General features: G+C 36.2%; 1 protein-coding gene across 1 annotated transcript; it reads right to left on the minus strand.

The window, feature by feature from the left end:
* Positions 1–1,938: 1,938 nt before the first annotated feature.
* noi (splicing factor 3a subunit 3 noi) lies at positions 1,939–18,808 on the minus strand. The gene is made up of 12 exons (XM_019053510.2): positions 18,530–18,808; positions 17,441–17,488; positions 16,432–16,590; positions 15,504–15,549; positions 14,604–14,695; positions 12,754–12,975; positions 11,566–11,702; positions 10,302–10,457; positions 7,463–7,649; positions 5,425–5,535; positions 3,567–3,657; positions 1,939–2,299 (listed from the first exon to the last, which is right to left on the minus strand). The coding sequence occupies exons 1-12, from the start codon at positions 18,623–18,625 to the stop codon at positions 2,166–2,168; spliced, it is 1,479 nt and encodes a 492-aa protein (XP_018909055.1). The 5' UTR covers positions 18,626–18,808; the 3' UTR covers positions 1,939–2,165.
* Between the last annotated feature and the right edge of the window lie 147 nt (positions 18,809–18,955).

Below are 18,955 nucleotides of genomic sequence, written 5' to 3' on the forward strand. Positions count from 1 at the left end.
ACTAATCTACAAGAATCAAGCATCAAAATACGATTCTGTGACCAGCGCAACTGACCCATTACTCTTAATGAACTGTCAACTAAAAGTGGGTGACAATGATGTGACATTAATTTTATGTCACTGGCAATGATCCTTGTCCTCTTGCTCTATCCTTAAATTGACCAGTGTTCAAAATTATAACAGCGAACCATTTTCTCCATCTTGTAGTGTGTTTTTTTAGCCGACAAAGCAAAAGTGCCCAAGAGGTGGAAATTGAGTCTCTTAAATTACTGAAAAATATGGGTCAGTTGCGCCGGTCACGGAATCGCTTTTGACGGTTTACACCAAAGAGAAAATAAAAGCCCGCACTAAGCACAAGGAGAGCATGAGCACTCGTTTTCCCAGTGCTTTTTATTAGCCACTTTAAGCATTCAATGGAAACTTTTTCATTTCCTATAGAAAATAACATGGGAAATGGAAAGGACATATATATATTTTTATTTGAGTTGATTTATATACAGTAAGAATATGTCTACAAATGGCTTCACAAGGATCTCGTGTTTCTATTGATGTGATTTGTTCCACTTATTCAAAACTCTACCAAAGATCTTGATTTTTAAAACTTCAATTTCCCTCCCCTCAGGTGGACGTTTTTATTTTTTAGCAGAAAACCAAACTACTTAAAGCCTTTTGACTTTTGGTGAATTTACACTATAAAATGAAAAATGAAGAATATACTTAGAAAATTTCAAGTTTTAGTGTTGCTTAGTACTCTGTTTAAAAAATAAGACATCCAAGTGAATCAAGCAACTTGTGATTTGGTCAAATTCGCCCAATTAACGAGTACACATCATGTGTGTGCCAACAGAGCAATTCAACAAGTTTGCACCCAGAGCACGACAAATAGGAGCTCTAGATTGCTATTTCTGCAAACTTCAAACAGTTATAACTCAGTTTGATTCGATATTTTAGAGTTTTTTTTCTTATTACATTTATTGTTGAATACTCCGTTGCGCAATGGTGCGATTATCTCAATTTTGAGTTTTTGACACTAACGTCTCTACTACTTCTTTGTTTTCTTTATCGGGAACTATGGTCACTTACTTTTCTTCCTTTTTCGCCCGATGCAAATTCGGTTGTCACTATTTACACATTTATACTATGGCCATTTTGGCTTCAGCAGAAGCCATCATCAGGTAATCTTTAAAAAACGAACAATGAAAACAAAAACAAAAAACCGAAGCTAAAAATTCCGCGTATTTATCGCCGGCGACGCGTCGCGATACTAGTCAGAGCGATATCTTGCTGGTGATCAGCTGACCGTGTTGCGTCACGTAGGAGGGCGGGGGGGGGGACGATCACTGGTGTCACCTGTTGCTCAATTTGTGAATTGGGTGAATTTGTGTCCTGAAAACAGGAAGGAGTGCGGCAACAAGGCTGAAAGAACACGTTGACTGTACCATACTAAAAAGGAGAGGTCATTCATCATTTGGGGACCATATAATCGACACTGACCATAAACTGGAAAATTTTTATGCGAAACTAGAAAAAGTATGTCAGAAAGGCCGGAAATTAGATGTATTAGAACAAATCGAAATAATGAAAACACCAAGGAACAGCTACTTCATTCACAAATTGAGCAACAGGTGGCACCAGTGATCGTCCCCCCCCCCGCCCTCCTACGTGACGCAACACGGTCAGCTGATCACCAGCAAGATATCGCACTGACTAGTATCGCGACGCGTCGCCGGCGATAAATACGCGGAATTTTTAGCTTCGGTTTTTTGTTTTTGTTTTCATTGTTCGTTTTTTAAAAATTACCTGATAATGGCTTCTGCTGAAGCCGAAATGGCCATAGTATAAATGTGTAAATAGTGACAACCGAAAAAGGAAGAAAAGTAACTGACTAACGTCTCTGCTCAAGGACGGTAAAGAACAAATTAAAAATCAATGCTATGCTTAAGAGACAGACAGAAAGTATTTTATTTTGAAATCCTTACAAACTCATGAAAAACGAACAAGATTCAACTTCCGGCATAGGGATGAAATCGAATTCAAGTCCTTTTCTTATATAAAACTTATATGTACACCAAGTCCGGTGATCTCTCAATGCGGACAATAATTGCTGACATTAAGGAGCTCAATTTTTCAGTATGAAAGTATAAGAACATTGCTGTGCAAGTATGTTACAACAATCCCTGCCTCTTGAGATCTTCGTATGTTTTCCTGTTGACAACGTTTCCTTGTGAGTCTTCGTACTCCTCCTCCTGTTCAGGTTGCCATCGTTCTTTTTTCTTCTGAACCTTTAGTTTTTCCCACACTGAAAGCAGAAAACACAAGGGTAAAGATCCTCATTTATTAGGCCCCAGCTACAGATACAGCCAAGACAAGAAATGCACCTGCAGCCTTACTCAAGACTGAAAACACCTTCTCACCTGTCTCAACACGGACACAACTTGCACTCTACAAGATTCAGTTTTAGACGATGACAAGGACACAATATCTAACAAAAAAAAAGGTGACTCTTAGACACAATCAATCAAAAACTGGTCGACTGGCAGACGATATGACTAGTCGATCAACAGACAATTTGGCTTGTCAATCAGAAAAAATTCTTGCTGTCAATAAAGGGACAATTTGACATTTTGATTGCAAGAAAACTTAATTGGTTAGTTGATCGGTAGTTTGGTCTGTTCTAAGAAGTCAATAAATAGACGATTTTGAAGATCAAGCAACAAATGGTTGACGATTCCATTCATAGAAGATTCAACTTGTGGATTGGCAGAAAATCAAATTGATAGATCAGCTTGTGGATTGACAGATGATTTGACCGGTTGTATGATTTCCATAATTTCTTCTTTTTCCGATCCCCTGACTCCAAAATTTCCGAATTCTCTCGCTTTACTTGACCTTCTATCAAAACCTCCAATTAATTTTTTTTCTTTTTTTCATTACCCTGACGTTTGCTAAACTATAGACAAAAGCTCCATTTTTTTCTAGATTCAAATGAAGGAAAAAGACACTCCAAAGTTGCTAACGTTTTCCCACATGGCCCCCGCTTAAGTTGCTCACCACTCGCACTAATCGTAAATTCCCTGATTTTTCCTAGAGTCCCTTTATACTGAGAGTCAAGACGATGTGAATCCATTTCTGATTGGTTCCCGTATTTTAGGCCTTTGCAGTGTCACAAACGGGAATAAAGATTACATTTTCACCGATTGCAAAGATTATAATCTGGAATTGACAAGGGAATTACGGGTTCGGCAAGGAACAAACAGAATGAGAGAGGGAACGGAGAAAGGAATTTGAGAATGGGCCGATCAAAGATTACGAAGAACGTTCAATTTGTGTAATCTTTATTCCCGTTTGTGACTCCATGAGGGGTGTTGTCGTGACTCTCAGTATAAAGGGACTCTAATTTTTTTCAATAATGTCCTGCCTTTCCAAGTTTTCCAGATCGCTGGAAACCCTTAAGTTGAGTTCAGTTACTGAAAAGGTAACAAAACCAAAGAGTTTAAAAAAAAGGAAAAACTTATGAGAGGAAATCAATAAAATTTACCACAAAAAATATAAGTACAAGTACTTACAAGCTAAAGCATCCTCAATTTGGGTCACATTTGCGAAGTGAGCAGTGTTCGGCACACCTAAGCAGCGCATCCCATGAGCGTGTCTCCACTCCTGAATAGGCAACAATCAAGAGAGCTATTGAATTATGAAAATATGGAATCAAGTCTACTTTGTGTTGGAAAATGTGAGAGCAGACAAAAGTGACACAAGTCATTTTTAAGAGGAAGCTAGGGTGCCTATTATCTGATAATGTCAGTTGACTCAAGTAATTTGTAAAGACCTCTCGTTTTTTCTAGAACTCTTTTTTCAAAAATTTTCAATCAAATGCAGTTACTCTAATCGTCTTCCTCTTGAACAATTGTCGTTTTAGGCTTGTGAATTAGCTTTTTCATGGAAAGAAAAGACTGCAAACAATAGCATGGAATGAAATCAATCAAGAAGGCTGCTTTTAGAAAAAATGAGATGGTGTGTCTTCAAGCTACACAATTTAATTGACCACAAGACAAGATACAAATACATAACTGATACTTGTTTCTGTCTCAAAATTTGACATAGAGCACAATTAACACAATGAAAACAGTTGATATTAAACCTAAACCAAGATAATAACGTTCTTATTTAGCACTGGTTTCGAAAAGTTTGAATGTTCAGCTTGCAAGAAAAACAGAAGTCTCCTTAAATCAGAACACCCACTAGAACTGTTTTGGCAGGCCTCTCAATCAAGTAATGACCCATCTTTGCCTTGTGTTATTTAAGGTGTGGACAACACGCTATAGCTAAGCCCAAGCCCTAGATTCAGGTTGTCATATTTTCATATTGTAACGACTGTTACGATAACGTTTAGTGTGTGTTACTCAAGTAGATTGTTTCTTCTTTGCGTGGGAAGTTTGAATTTATGCATCAAAACCCGTTAATTCTTTGATTAAAAGTTATTTTCAGTAATTTTCGTTGTTCATATCGTGATCTAAGTGAAATTTTGATGAAAAAGCATTTGAGGAGCTTGGAGACAAGGTGCACAAGTACAGTTTTTTAAAAAATTGAGATACTCATGAACTTAACTAAAACCAGGTTGAAAGGATAAACTGTAATTTCACAACTAAAATCCAACTTTAAAGCATCAAAAAGTGAGTTTAGACCTCCTTTCTGCCCTAAGGTTTTATGTAATTTTGAAACTTAACCTCTGATGGCATAACAAGTATTTTTGGGGGTTTCAAAAATTGAATCTTTCCTCTATGGCATCATTCTACAAGTTTCCATTACTATTTTTTTTTTTTTTTCTTTTCTTTTTTTTTTTTGAATAACTGATTCCTAAAAATTTAAAATTATGATAAAAAATTTGGCTCTCTATATTTTTTATGCAAGCTACAAAATAGATAAGTGTCCCCAAGAATCTGAGATCCAAAATTAATTCATGCCATAGTGGGTTAAACACACATTTCTTGAGATAGCAAAAACTGTACGCACCTTGTCCTCCAAGCCCCTCACATATCATGATGCTTAGATTTGCACCTTGTCTTAATTTTATTAATTTATTTGATAGTTTTTGTATATTTAGCCCATTGGTTGGACAACCAGACATGACAGTGGCTGAGAAGTTTTGGGTTGAGTCTTGGAGCATTTTTCCCCTCTTTTTTCAATTAAACTTCATTCTACACATCCTCCGGTGTTCATAAAAAAAAAAAAAATTAGATTGGTTTTTTCATCTGCTCTAGATTTGCTTCATATACAGGCTGCATACATATATTTATCAGTAGGTACTCCGAAATCTTCATGAGGAATACAGAGTCCATCAATTTAAAAAAAATTCCCTCTTGTTGATTAGGTCCTGTTTTGAACAGTTAGATGAAAGGGCAAAAGAGATGTATACTTCTTACTTACCGCAAAATGTCTTTGGAATGCCTTTGGGCCTTTGTATGTGAAATTACCACAAATTTCACAATTATAGCTGATGTTAAGTCCATGAAGTTTGTACAACCAATAGGGTATTGGCTGAAAAAAGGAAACAAGCGATTACTTAATGAGGCTAAAAAATCTGACAAAAACAAATGTTTCACTTTTATCATGGTAAGTTCACTGGCTACTTCATTCTATTTTGAATCAAGTAATTCGGCAAAAGTACAAATTTTCCTCAAAGCTCAATTTTTACATTCATACCTTGCTACCATCAACCAGCAGATACAGAATTGCTGTTGATATTTGATCCGATGAAGCATCTTGAAATGACTGTTTTAGGTGTAGAAGAGACAAGAGGTGACATTGCTGATATTTCTTAAAATGAGAGCACTTATAAAATTATAACTCTGATGCATTTCAATGAGATTTTTATTAATAAGTCGCTCTTCTGAGAAATTTACTGATAATAGATAGGTTTGAAGATTAGTATGCACTGTAAAACCAATGATTACAGTTTTGTGCAGACACTAAAAAACTGTGATATTTTCAAGCAGAATAGAATGCTTAAAAAACATTTTGGATAAGTACTTTGATAAGAACTATAAGATGCCACTCTTCATTTCTAATATTTTATGTTATTTTAATCATTATGTGTTTCTCTTTCATTTCTGTCTGCTTGAAAACTCTTTTTTTGCTTCAAAAAGGATAAAATCATTCATAAAAGCCTAAAACAATACAATACAGGGTGTCCGGAAGTTGACGTTCTTAACTTTCAGGATTGATCTTTCGGCTAAAAATACATAAGACTTTTTTGTCTATACACATATGCCTAAAAACGTTTCATAAGTGAGCTATGCGCTCCCAAAGTTGCAATTTTTCTTCTTTCAAATTGAAGTAACTCCTCAGTATTTAGTCATAAGTGGCTGAAACTTTGTGCAGCATGGAAATTTTTAGCGTGCTCTTCATTTTTCGTGTTTTTACAATTTTTACTGCAAAAAAATTGCCTACGGAGCAAGGGGCTTCAAAAATCTAAAACTTTTTCAAAGCTATGTTGCGTTGAAATGACGCGTTTCTGGAAAACTTTGTGCCTGGTCGCCTTGATTTTTGGCGCTCTTTCACGCGCTGTAATCCGTTTTTATTTATTTATTATACAAAACGGGCAAGTTGCCCAATTACAAAAGTAATTAGCAAAAAAGAGCAAAACAGCTGAACAAATGATAGACTCTACTGACAAATAAAACAAAACAAACAAAAGTACAATACAATGAATATAAGTAATAGGGAACATAGTATTTCAAAACGTAGTCCTTGACCCTAGACTTAAACAGGTTCGTCTCCAGACTTGCATCAGCTAGCCCAGGCGACAGTAGGTTCCACCGCCTCTTTACTCTGACAACCACCGAGTGGAAACGGTAAGAAGTCCTAGCGGGGTTGTCAAATAAAGGATGGGCAACTCTCAGGGAGTAGTTGACTTCCCTCACCTGAAACAGCTGAGACAGATCTGGAGCCGAAATATGACCTCCAAGGACTCTGAACGCCAAAGTGAGGTCATAGGTATGATGCCTAGACTCCAACGTTGGAACGTTCAAAGCCCCAGAGATCTTACTATAATCGTGGTCATATATGGACATGGGTCTATTTAACTTAAATGACAAAAAACGAAGCACATGGTGCTGGACGGATTCGATTTTATCCCACCCTTGGCGTGTATGAGGAGACCATATTGGAGATGCATACGTTAGAATTGGCATAACAATGGATTTATACAGGTAGAGGATTGTACCAACTCTAAAATGCGCAGAAATTTCCAAAAATCATCTACTTAAAAAGTTATCGCAATTTTAAAATTCAGGAACGCTTGTACCGTTATTTTCCGAAGGCGTACGTATTTGAAAACACGAAAAATGAACAGCACGCTATACCTCCCAGCACAAAGTTTCAGCAAACCAACTTTTCATTGCATTTTAAAGAAGGTTAAAGGATACGATAGGCTCTTATGAGAGTAGATACTATGCTTTCTTACTTTTCCATCCCAACCAAGCGGGAGATTTTTAGGATTGTAAGGGATATCTTCATCGTCTTCTTCATCTTCATTATCAGAGGCGCTTGCCTCCAAATCTGAATCATCTCTTTCACCCTCCGTTCGGGCTTGTTTCCTCTGGACGTTTTCTTTCGTTGCAACCCTTTGCTCAGATAATAATTCTGTGAACCTACGTTAGAAAGCAGTGATAAGAATTACAAATCAAAATAGACTACTAGAGAGGGTAAGAAATTAAAAACAACAGCACAAATTTTCTCATCAAAATTCATCGCAGAACATGTTGACCATATCAATAACTTTTAACATTAACTCATGGAATAGAGATAATCTTTTGTAGTTTATATTATAAGCAGTCATTTCCAACTTCCTGCTCGTATACAACCAAGATCAACGTAGGCTTACGTAAGCATTGAAATCAATCTCTGTGTCGGGCAGGTAACTAGAGCTCCTTCCTCTTCTGACACAGGGTATCTCAGATTGGGTCAAAAAATGTTAGGTTACAGGAAAATTCTTCCATCATAAAAAATACAGAAAATTTCAGTGCTTAATTTGACTTCGAGTTTTTCTGAGCCAGAAATGTGAATTGACATAGACAAAAATCGTTATTTTCTCACTGATATGTTGAGTTTGGAAAGTTTTGATGCTTTCAGTGCATTCTATGTAAAATTCCCATAAGGGAACAAATATCAATGACTAAAGAGCGAGACCATGTATCTCCGTTTGCAACGTTGTAGACTTCAAGTCAAACTTAATTTTTTCCTTGTAAAACTAGTCAACGTAATTTATTTTAAACTTCCTCGGTTTTTCTTATCTGTTAGTAGACTATTCTGCATAAATTTCAAGCTATAAAGTTGACTTGTTCCTCTTTGAAAAAATAAAGTAGGAGAGATTCTGAAACGCTGCACTGATCGTTTGTCTTTTTTGGCTCTTCATTGTAAGAAGCGTATAAGGAACTGTACGTAGGTTAAGGTCTGAATTAGATAGAATTGTTCAGTATCGTACAGGTTATGGGACACAAGAGCTTGTAGTAAGTTTTATAAGGGAGAGATATTTGATGGGTTGGGTTATTTGAATGAAATTTTTTTACGAAGAACACTTCCTTGTTATTTAGAGAACCCAAAGCAAGCAGCTCATAAATTTTTCTGCCGACAGAGAAAGTAAAGTACGTTACGATTAGAGTTGGGCCGGGTATCCGGCGATTATCCGGATTGCCGGATTATCCGGCCGGATACGATTTTCGCGAGTATCCGGATCCGGCCGGATAATCGCGCTATCCGGTTTTTGGACCCGCCGAATAGTGCTTTTTGGCCCTGAAAATTTCGATAAATTTTTGGTGGTATTCTTTCTTTTTTCTTCCTATCAATACAATTTTCTGAATTTTTTCCTGAAACTTTTGACTTTTTTTCAGTCATGGTAATTGTTCGACCTTTATTACCGGAATAACGCACATGTTCTGCTAATTGACGCGATCGCAACGTAAATTCCTTTAGTCCGCGACCCGCGTGTTTCACTATGGAACGCCGTTAGTGTCAAAACCCTTTTCTTGCGCGCGCGGAATTTTTTTTGGCGCGCGGAATATTTTTCCGGCGCGCGGAATTTTTTTTCAGCGCGCGGAAAGAAAAAACCCGTTTTCGATGAAAATCTCTGAATTTCCGATTCCGCGCCGGTTTTCGATATATTTGCGCCGTTTGTGTCAAAACTATTTTTGTCGGCGCGCCGCTTCAAATCTGTTCCGCGCGCGGAATTTTCGATATATCGATTCCTGCTCGCCGTTTGTGTCAAAACTATTTTTTCCGGCGCGACGCTCCAAATCTGTTCCGCGCGCAGAATTTTCGATATATCGATTCCTGCTCGCCGATCGTGTCAAAACTGTTTTTCCGGCGCTGCACCAGAAAATAATTCCGCGCGCCACTTTTTCGATATATCGATTTTTCTGCGCGCGGAGAATACATATTCTCCGCGCGGCGCGGAACAGATTTGGAGCGTCGCGCCGGAAAAAATAGTTTTGACACAAACGGCGAGCAGGAATCGATATATCGAAAATTCCGCGCGCGGAACAGATTTGAAGCGGCGCGCCGACAAAAATAGTTTTGACACAAACGGCGCAAATATATCGAAAACCGGCGCGGAATCCGGAAATTCAGAGATTTTCATCGAAAACTGGTTTTTTCTTTCCGCGCGCCGGAAAAATATTCCGCGCGCCAGAAAAAATTCCGCGCGCGCAAGAAAAGGTTTTGACACTAACAGCGTTCCATAGTTTCACTTTCATAGATGCAGGTGGAAATTCAAGGCCCGAATTTTGTTAGCTACGACCGATCGTGAGTCGAGTAAACTTAACCTCAAAAATCGCGACATTTTTCGCGCGAAAAAAGCACTATCCGGATCCGGTACTATCCGGATCCGGCCGGATACTTTTTTGAATTATCCGGTATCCGGATCCGGCCGGATACAAAAAACCGATATCTGGATCCGGTTCCGGTGACGCGAAAATTCCATTTCGGCCCAACTCTAGTTACGATTGAACAATTTTAAGCCCCTAACAAGAGCTGCCAACTGCAATCGTCACAAATCCAATTTAGTTGAAATTTTAGCAGGTTTTTTGGGGTCAAAATATTCAGGGGCACTAATCTAATCAATGGTACCAATATTTAAACTTTGAATTTTTTGGTATTAAGGTGCTTTCTTCTCCAGATGGTCACGGGTTGAATGTTTTATTTATAAAAAACAATATCAAAATAAGAAAGGCGACAAAATAACAGATAGCAACTCATACCAGAAAGCTGGCGCATTTGAAAACTGATATTAAAATTAACCATTTTACCTGTAAATTTGAGCTTCTAGCAGAGCTGATTCCCGCTGGCGCTCTGCGTCTCTGTTCTTGTTCATCTTTCCAGGCTTGCTTTTCGCTATGAGAGAAGGATCCAATGATTTCTTGCCCTTCGTACTGAATAACCGTTGAGCTCTTTCTTCCAACGTTCTGAGATGATAAAAAGGTCAAGTAATGAAAAAAAAAAAATACAGTGCTGACATTTAAATATATTGACATTCAGATGATTTTGAAAAAAGCGCAGAAAATAGCACAACACGTATACAATCTGATGTCTGCTGCACAGAGGAGGTCTTTCTGTCTCTAAAATGTCAGAGACCAATCTCTCCATCACTTGCAAATAACTTTTCTGATTTTCTTAAAATGTCAGCAATTTTGGTTTATGCTGGCGAGAAATCCTTGTCAAGTTTTCAAACCTAAAGGTGCGATGATGATTTGTATAAAATATAATAAGTTCTTGGAGATTTTGCTACGTTACAATGTGCATATGCCTCCATGCGTGGCAGCTGACAAACTGATGGATATCATGGATGAAAATGTTCAGTGACCATTCTCTGAAAAGCACTGGTCATAAAATAAATATATTTTGTAAGAAAAAGTTTTTATAGTTGAAAAGGTAGATAAAGGTTTGTGTTAGAGATGAGGGTTCAACTTGAACATTAAGGCAAAGAAATAACCTCTGAAGCACTTACAAAGTGTGCCTTGAGACAATTTTTCCGCGGTGAGACGTACATTTCAATCTTTTCAACAATGACATGAGACTCTTTAATACATGATGCTTTTCATCTACAGTATACTAAAGGAGTCAAAAAATTAAAGAGCCGAAACAATGATAGCTCTACCCTAGGAGGTGTGAAAGCAAAAATAATTCAAATACTATCTCCTGGGTCCCATTCGCACAGTTCCTGAGTTGATGGGAAATAACTCACATTCCGTCAAGAAACTTAAAAAATCGCCAAAATTTAACTCCCATCTGCAGTCGAGGGTGAATCCACAATTTGGAGGAAGTAATACTTGTAATGATGTAAGACATGCTTAAAGACTATGATAATAATTATCCAAAAAGGAGACCAACAACTATTGTTGCTGTTGGTCTCCTTTTTTGAGGGGTTCATTTTGTTTAAAGATGAGAAAGAAGAAACATTTGAGAACATGTATTCTCTTCCTGGCAGGTAAAATCCCTACAGAAAATGTAGAAAACAAGAGGGAGTAAATTTATTCTTAAAAAAATCTGACGTAAGCTTAAGGTATTGCTTACCCTCCACATTTGAGGCCCAAAGCTGCTAAAGCTGATTTCAGTCGATCAAGACCCAATGATGCTAACTCTTCCCAGGAGGAAAATGCAGATAGATCAAGATGAGCTCCCACATTACTCAGAGCACTCCCTGTATCTTTCTGCAAAGTGAAACATCATATAAGTCACGAGTCCAAACCTTTTTCAAAACTCTCTGAATCTCAGAGACACCGCACTGCACAGACTGTTTTGAAAAAATATCCCGCTTCCTTCTTGAAAATGTTTAAAATGCTATAAAAAAAGGAAGGCTTCGAAAGGTGTTGAAAATTGATACCTCTGGGTATGCCCAATTTACTCTTTCATGCAAGGATGTAGTATGTATTCAGGAATGCCAAAACTCATGACTCTCATGATGTGAGTCGTGAAAATTCCAGATATCCTTCAAAATAAAATCAGTCTAAGTGCTTGCTGCAAGTTTAATCAAGACTCTAAATCAGTGGACGATTTTGTCAAGTGGCAAGATTTTTAGTTGCTGGTTAAACTACACTTCAAAAGCACCAAGTTGCAATGAAACTTACATAAAAGGAGGGAAAAATATGTAAGTATGGAGGCTAAATGATGTAAGTACAGATGCACTACAATATCCAAAAACCCATTTCAACAGGTTTCCAAATACAAACCTCCCATTCTTAACATGCTCCTATTGACTTTAAATGTTAGGAGTTCCTAGTTTCTAGAATATGACATTTCCTGTCTTGTTCGCCATCAGTTAATTTGGGTAATCTGATGGAGGAAAAAATTTACATTCAGTAATGTACCTTACAACTTCATCAGTTGCCAATATCATACAGCTCATGCAGTTGGATTGAGCAGAGGAAATTTGAGATCGTGAGTGAGTTTATAATGATTCTTGATTTTAACTGAGAAAAATTTTGATAAGGAAATACTTCACCGCATTCGTTTGCAGATAGGCACCCAAACTTTCAATATCTGCTGATACAGGCCACAACTTGGAATTGCATTGATGAATAATATCATGGAAGCACAAGATCAAGGACAGACCAAGTTTCGTAGAATGGAGCAAGGACATAGACGCATTCGTAAAAGCACCTATTCAAATGGTGAAATAAATAGCAGAAATGTGATTTCTGACAAGAAGCAGAAAACTCCTTTCTTACTGAATTTGGTCTGAATGGTGTTGAGATACATTACCGGCCATCCTGGAAATGTTCCATTCTCCCACTGAGCATTGAATTCTTTAACTACACCTTCCATTTCTGCCTCAACATCAAACAATGGTTTGATCCTCAGAAGATAACCATGGAGATAGTCCAGCAGAAGTTCAAGGTACTTCCTGTACTCAGAATTTTTCCTTTCTTTTGGAATATCATACAAATGATTGAAAGTAGTCAGATATGTGATGTAATCAACTTTCTGAAAAACAATCAAACGCGTGACTTTAGTTTCATCTTTAATTGCTGAAAAAAGTTTGTTTTATGAAAAGGTTTTCAGATGCTACACAATGTTGTAAAATATATGAGGAAGGTATTCGCAGCTTTTGATCTCTCTCTTTCTTTCTCTTTTTGTTTAATTGAAAGTCAAAGGGCAAAAATGTGCAACGAAGGTACTGGCTTTATTTTAATATACAAAATTGATCATTATAATTCCTTTGCAATAAAATAATTAAAAACAAACCAGCTTGAAGTTGCATTCCAGGAAATATTTTTAAATTCCTGAACACCACATTTTGAAGACAAAAAACGACCACCAGAAAGATTTTATATCAGACGAAATTTATGATACTTTTTAAAAACTAGGTGAAAAATTTCATTCTATTATTCAACTTACGACATAGTATTTGGAAAACATACTAAATTAGGAACTACAATTTCTAGCTAATTTGTAAAAACACTCATCTTCAAAAAAAAAAAAAAAAACTAACAATAAATATGTCCTTTCTATGATGAGGAAAAAATATTAGTGCCTTACAAGAAGATGTAATCCATTCAATGTATTGTTACTTGTTTAACATATTGTAAAATGAAGAGCAATGAAAAATTTTAATGTTTAGATAAAACTTACTATTTAATCTTTGATCCTGATGTTTTTATAAAATTATGACGACGATAATTTCGGACCCATAGGTGGGTCCATCATCAGGTCAAAAGCGAACGTGAAAAATGCAAACTTGTCGGAAATTAAAATGAATACCATACTTTCCTCCAAGTTATAAGCTCGGTGTAACATTATTTTTATTTATATTCATTTTAGTTTCCTATAAGTTTGCATTCATTTTTGATCTGATGATGGACCCATGTATGGGCCCGAAATGATCGTCATAATTTTTAAAAACATCGGGGCGAAAGATTAAAAGTAAGTTTTTTCTGAACATTGACAATCGCCCAATAAAGTAACCATGAATTCTTTCAACTTGAAAAATTTTGACTTGCACAAATGACATACTTCATAACTGGAGCTAAGAAACTTAATTACAGCATCATGGACATCTTTGAAATATTCTGCTCACATAAAATGTTGAGACTTTCCAACTGTTTAGAAACTTTTATACACAGGTAATTTTCAAGAGAATGTTTCTGAATTTCTGGCCATGTAGAAGAACTTATTAAATGCTCGATCCTGGCAACGCTAAAACAGAAACTTGATTTCAGAGCTCTTAATTCTTCATGAATTTGTTACCTTCCCGCCAAAGTATCACAAGCGCCATGCAACGTTTCAAAATTTCCGCAGACAGCGTTATTTTTTTACAGAGAAATTGTTGGTTGAATCTGTTTGATAATTTCACTGAATTTTATGGGCAGCACAAAGAAAGTTCAGTGACATTTTTGGATAGCTTCGTTGAACAATTTATCTTCAAAAAAAAAAAAAAATGAACGGCAGCAGAAATGTTCAAACGTTGCAAGGCGATTGTGTTACTTTGGCCGGAGGGTAACAAATTGTAGTATTTTCGTCACAGCTGGCCACTTAAATACACAGTTTGATTGTAAAATTATATAAAATGATAATAAAGTGTCAGTTAGAGGTTGACATTAGCAATGACAAACCTCAATTCCTTTCAGGTTGATGTACTTTTCGTAACACTCGTGTAGATCTAAATACTTTCCATAACCTTCTTCATCAGTGAACTCCGCCATATCTAGGGAAGAAAAAGAAAATTAGTCTCAATTTCATTGTGAACTGGAGACATAAAATTTTCAAATGATAACAATCTAGCTTACTTAGGGATGTTTTCGTCCAAAAAAATCAAACAACTATTCTGAAATTTTTTTAATTTTAAGTAACTAAATATTAATTCATTTATGTTATTTTTTATTGGTATAACTTTTACATCTGAGAGTTCAATTCATTTGAAAATCAAGTATTTTGATTCTTGTTCATTATGAAAAGCAAAAGAACAATTTTTGGAAGTCTGAAATGTCTTTCACAGTACAGCACAGGTTTCTGCGCAGATTTAGCCATTACAATTGCATTAAACAACCTACTTTTAAAATTTAAAAATACAAAACAATACAACTCTAATTACAATTTGTTCTCAGTTTGATGCAAAGCCTGTGGCAGGCTTCAAAAGAGACAATTCTTTACCAACACTAGGCAAAATGTTTTTTGTAAGATATGACTCCTTGTTATTTTTTTCCTGGGAAAGACAATTTTGTAATTCCACTTCCATTTTAATTCTCAAGAAAACTTTTCTAAGAAATGTTATCAAGTGCAAGGATTGTGCAAAATCACTCACTCCTTGGAAAGATAAAATTCACAGTAAGTTTAAGGTTCATTTTATGAAATGGTTACTCAGAAATATTATTTTTTCAGTGGCTCTCTATGATTGAGTTGGTAAAAATTAAGGCTACCTAACTTGTTCTAACAGTCAAATATTTTGCTACAAAAGGAGCATCAAATTTCACCTAAAAAAATTGATAGATAAATGAGAGGCTATTCTCACTTACCTTGCATTTCTTCCTGTGCAAACTGCACTGACATCGGAATACAGATCTATTCAGATAAAAGAAAAAAAAAGATGAGTGTAAGAAATAAAATAATGTACACACTCAAATTGAGTAAAAGAAATGAAATAATGTACATGGTAAAATTAGGGGATCTCCACAACCAAGTTCACAACATGACCCAATGTTAAGGATCATAAGGAAGGTTCAAAGAGGACTACTTTTTAAAAATCATGATATACAATTGTTTCTGGCAACATTCATCTGTGTTGAGAAATTAGTGCCCTAAATAGCTAATTTGGTCACATTTACACTTTTCTCACACATGGTCTTTTGCCACAGTGCATACAAATAATCAAACTGAATACTTCTATGATGGTGTGTAAAGTCTCTTCTGAGCAGAGTTTCCCCTTACCAAGTTGTACCTTTTGGTGCCACACTGAAAATAGAGATACTGCCATTATCCGGCACGGTCATTTTAATTTATATCACACAAATTTTTAGCATTAGGCTGCAAATGGCAACAATAGACTCTTATAAGTAAGCAAACGGCTCTTGATAAGAAGAATACATTCATAATAATCAAATTCAAGGTGTCTTCACAAGGATTTACAATGAGTTTTTATTCTTAATTATGGAAACATCCAGTTTCTGCAAAATTTGATCCACTGTGGCTAAGCAAACCATCTGTCACATCTTAATGACCCGGACATCTGAATATCTCTGTTCATCACTGTTCACAAACTTTAAGACGCGCTTTTCTTGCTTTGCTTTTCATTGGTATTGCATCCTCATTCATTCTAGAGCAATAAATATTGCAGTATGTGATTTATTATTTTCAGCATCCTTCTGTGCATTTTAATGTCAAGACTTCCATTTTAGCATAACCTTCATTGAAGCATGAGAGCAAAAAAAGATAAAATATACTAACCTCATTTGGATGCTTATGGTAGAAGTCCTTGATACCTTTCAATCTATTGTAAAATTCATTGAAATCGTTTGAATCAGTTATGGCGTCTATTTCCTCTTTTCGCAGGCCATCTTTGTCTTCATATAGCTCCTTTAATTGTGTGGTGCTCTCAATGTATTGCTGGACAAAGACAAAAATGTACAAATGAAAAAATCCATGAGCAAATGTAAGAGGCTAATGAAAATAAGAGATGAGAAAAAATTGTTTGCCATTTACGTCGTCAGAGGTATAATCAACACAACACTGTTGGAGCACATCTAATGAAATTTTTAGGAAATGTAGGTATGTAAATAAGTTGAAATGTTTATTATTTTTTTGTCTGACTCAAACGAAAATAGACCATTCTTTGGAGCATTGTCTTAGCACTAAAAATGTGCTGGACCCAATCGAAAATTGTAAACGATTACGATGATATGATCTCTTCTGTAGTTCAATTGAAAGCTCGGCAGAAAAAATAAATTTCAGTTTCTAGAACGGTGTTTGAAAATGTTCTTAGGTCATAAATGTAACAATATGCCACACTCTGAATATTAAATTTCAAGGAATTTTGAAAGAAATCCGTAAAAAAAAAGCAAGGGCAACATAGATCAAAATCTTGGGCTAGAGGCAATATATTTTTAAGGTTGTTGTCCTTTCAAAATTTAGTTACGGATGCCACTTTTTCTAAAAAATCAAAACTTCTCTCCGCTTAAATGTACCACCCATCATGCACTTGGGCTGATTATCTATTTTTTAATTTTTCCATAAATGAACGGAAATTTTTAAATATAATTTGATCTGAAAGTATCTAATTATCAGACAGACTATGTTGGCACATCTATCTTTCGAATAACTTTGGGGCAGAAAGGAAAAATTAGTTTTTGAAAAGTATAATTGTAAGACCCATCTCAATGGAATAATTCTTACTACACCTAAGGGTATTTTGTGGGGAAGGGGGGGGGGGTGCCAATCATGTATGGAATACACTTACATCGAGTAGAGCTTTGAGCCGATGATCAGAATTGATTGTGTCTCGAAACTGAAAGCAAGGAGAAATAATGTTTAATTCAAGAATGTTTAGCAAATCAGCCATGTATAATGAAAAGATAATTTGAAAAATGCTGTTTAGAAAGGCAGTCGAGGTATTATAAGTGAAAAAGGCCCCGATGCCAGGACCAATTTTTTATGCATTTGAAGTCTAAAAGCAGCATAATTCACAGAGGAATTGGCGTTTTGTAACCAAATTTGTTCTTATCATGACACATATCCTTCAGAAGAGGGAACAGCTTGAAATAGTGAAATTTTTCATTAGAGTAGAGTTCAGAAACAGTATGAAAGAAAGGTCATCTGAGGGCCATTTTTGTGTAGAGTGGCAATTTTAGCCACTCAATGAAAGTGATTTAATGAGACAAACACAATGAAAGGAGGCGTAAATTTTCTAAACTATGCTTTTGAGCATGTTGCAAGACTAGGTTGTCATGATCATTATCTGGTGAAAAGGAATTTTAGCAGAGCAGAGCAGTGGGGAAACTTGGTCAACTGGGACAAGATGTGTCAGTGTCACTGAAAGTCATCACGCTACAAGCCATCTATAAGCGTGTCAATTTTTTCAGTGTTTTATTCTTTCATTATTTTTGTACAAAATGGTACACTTATTCTTCTAGAGAAAAATCTATAACGCTTAGGATCTAGAGGAGGATTTGCCTCCTAAAATTTTGATAGTTTTCAAATAATGGATCAAAACTGTAGTTAATTGATGAAAAGAATTTTTTACTGTCAACAAGGTGCGAGTCCTGCGAACAGTATTGTTCGCATTAAATTTTCCTGTGCAGCATTATTCCCCAGCAAGTTTCCCAGTACAGATCAGTTCATCTCTTTTCTCAAGCATCATAACTGCTTTGTGCAATGCAGGTGAAAGAAGGAGCGTTGATCTGAGGCAAGGTTCACTTCCTCATTTTCTCAGTTACTCCATTAACAACTGGCAAAAATGGGATGTCTCATTAAGGCGCCAGTAACATTTTTCATGTGAGCGATGATACGGCAGTTTCAGAGAATGAATCAGGCAAAGTATTTCACTTACAGAACTTTTTTTGTGCAACATTTCTCGGACCATTGCATCCAACAGCCTTTCTCGTTCTTCATGGTAGGATCTTTGTTGTTCGATGATCGAATCCATGTTTCTTGATGAATATTTAAAGACTAGAACAGTTTCATTTAATAACTTTATTCATACATATTTCATAGTTTTAGCAGAGTTAGTTTGGCTGAAATACTTTTAGTTTAGTTTCTGAGAGCAGAGGTGCTTCGAAGTGAAAAGAAAACTGCTGCCGGGAGGTGGAACGTAGTTAGGTTAGGTAAACATTCAATATAGAGAAACTGAGAGGGGCCGCAGAGCGATTCAACTGGATAACCTCGGACCTCTGAAAATAAACTTTGATTGGTTGACTGTTCCCGCGCCTTAGGAAACCACTGTACTGACCAATCAGAGGCGACTTTCCTAAAAGCA

This window comes from Bemisia tabaci, chromosome 5 (assembly GCF_918797505.1).
Source record: "Bemisia tabaci chromosome 5, PGI_BMITA_v3".
NCBI lineage: Eukaryota > Metazoa > Arthropoda > Insecta > Hemiptera > Aleyrodidae > Bemisia > Bemisia tabaci.

What these genes read in the sequence shown, in the direction of transcription:
- noi (XM_019053510.2), bottom strand. Translation starts at nt 18,625, where the DNA reads ATGGATTCGATCATCGAACAACAAAGATCCTACCATGAAGAACGAGAA. An exon ending in TGTTGCACAAAAAAAGTTCT is followed by an intron (nt 17,489 to 18,529) that starts GTAAGTGAAATA and finishes CCTTGCTTTCAG; the next exon opens with TTTCGAGACACAATCAATTC. An exon ending in CGCTTGGTTGGGATGGAAAA is followed by an intron (nt 5,536 to 7,462) that starts GTAAGAAAGCAT and finishes TCCTTTTTTCAG; the next exon opens with CCAATACCCTATTGGTTGTA.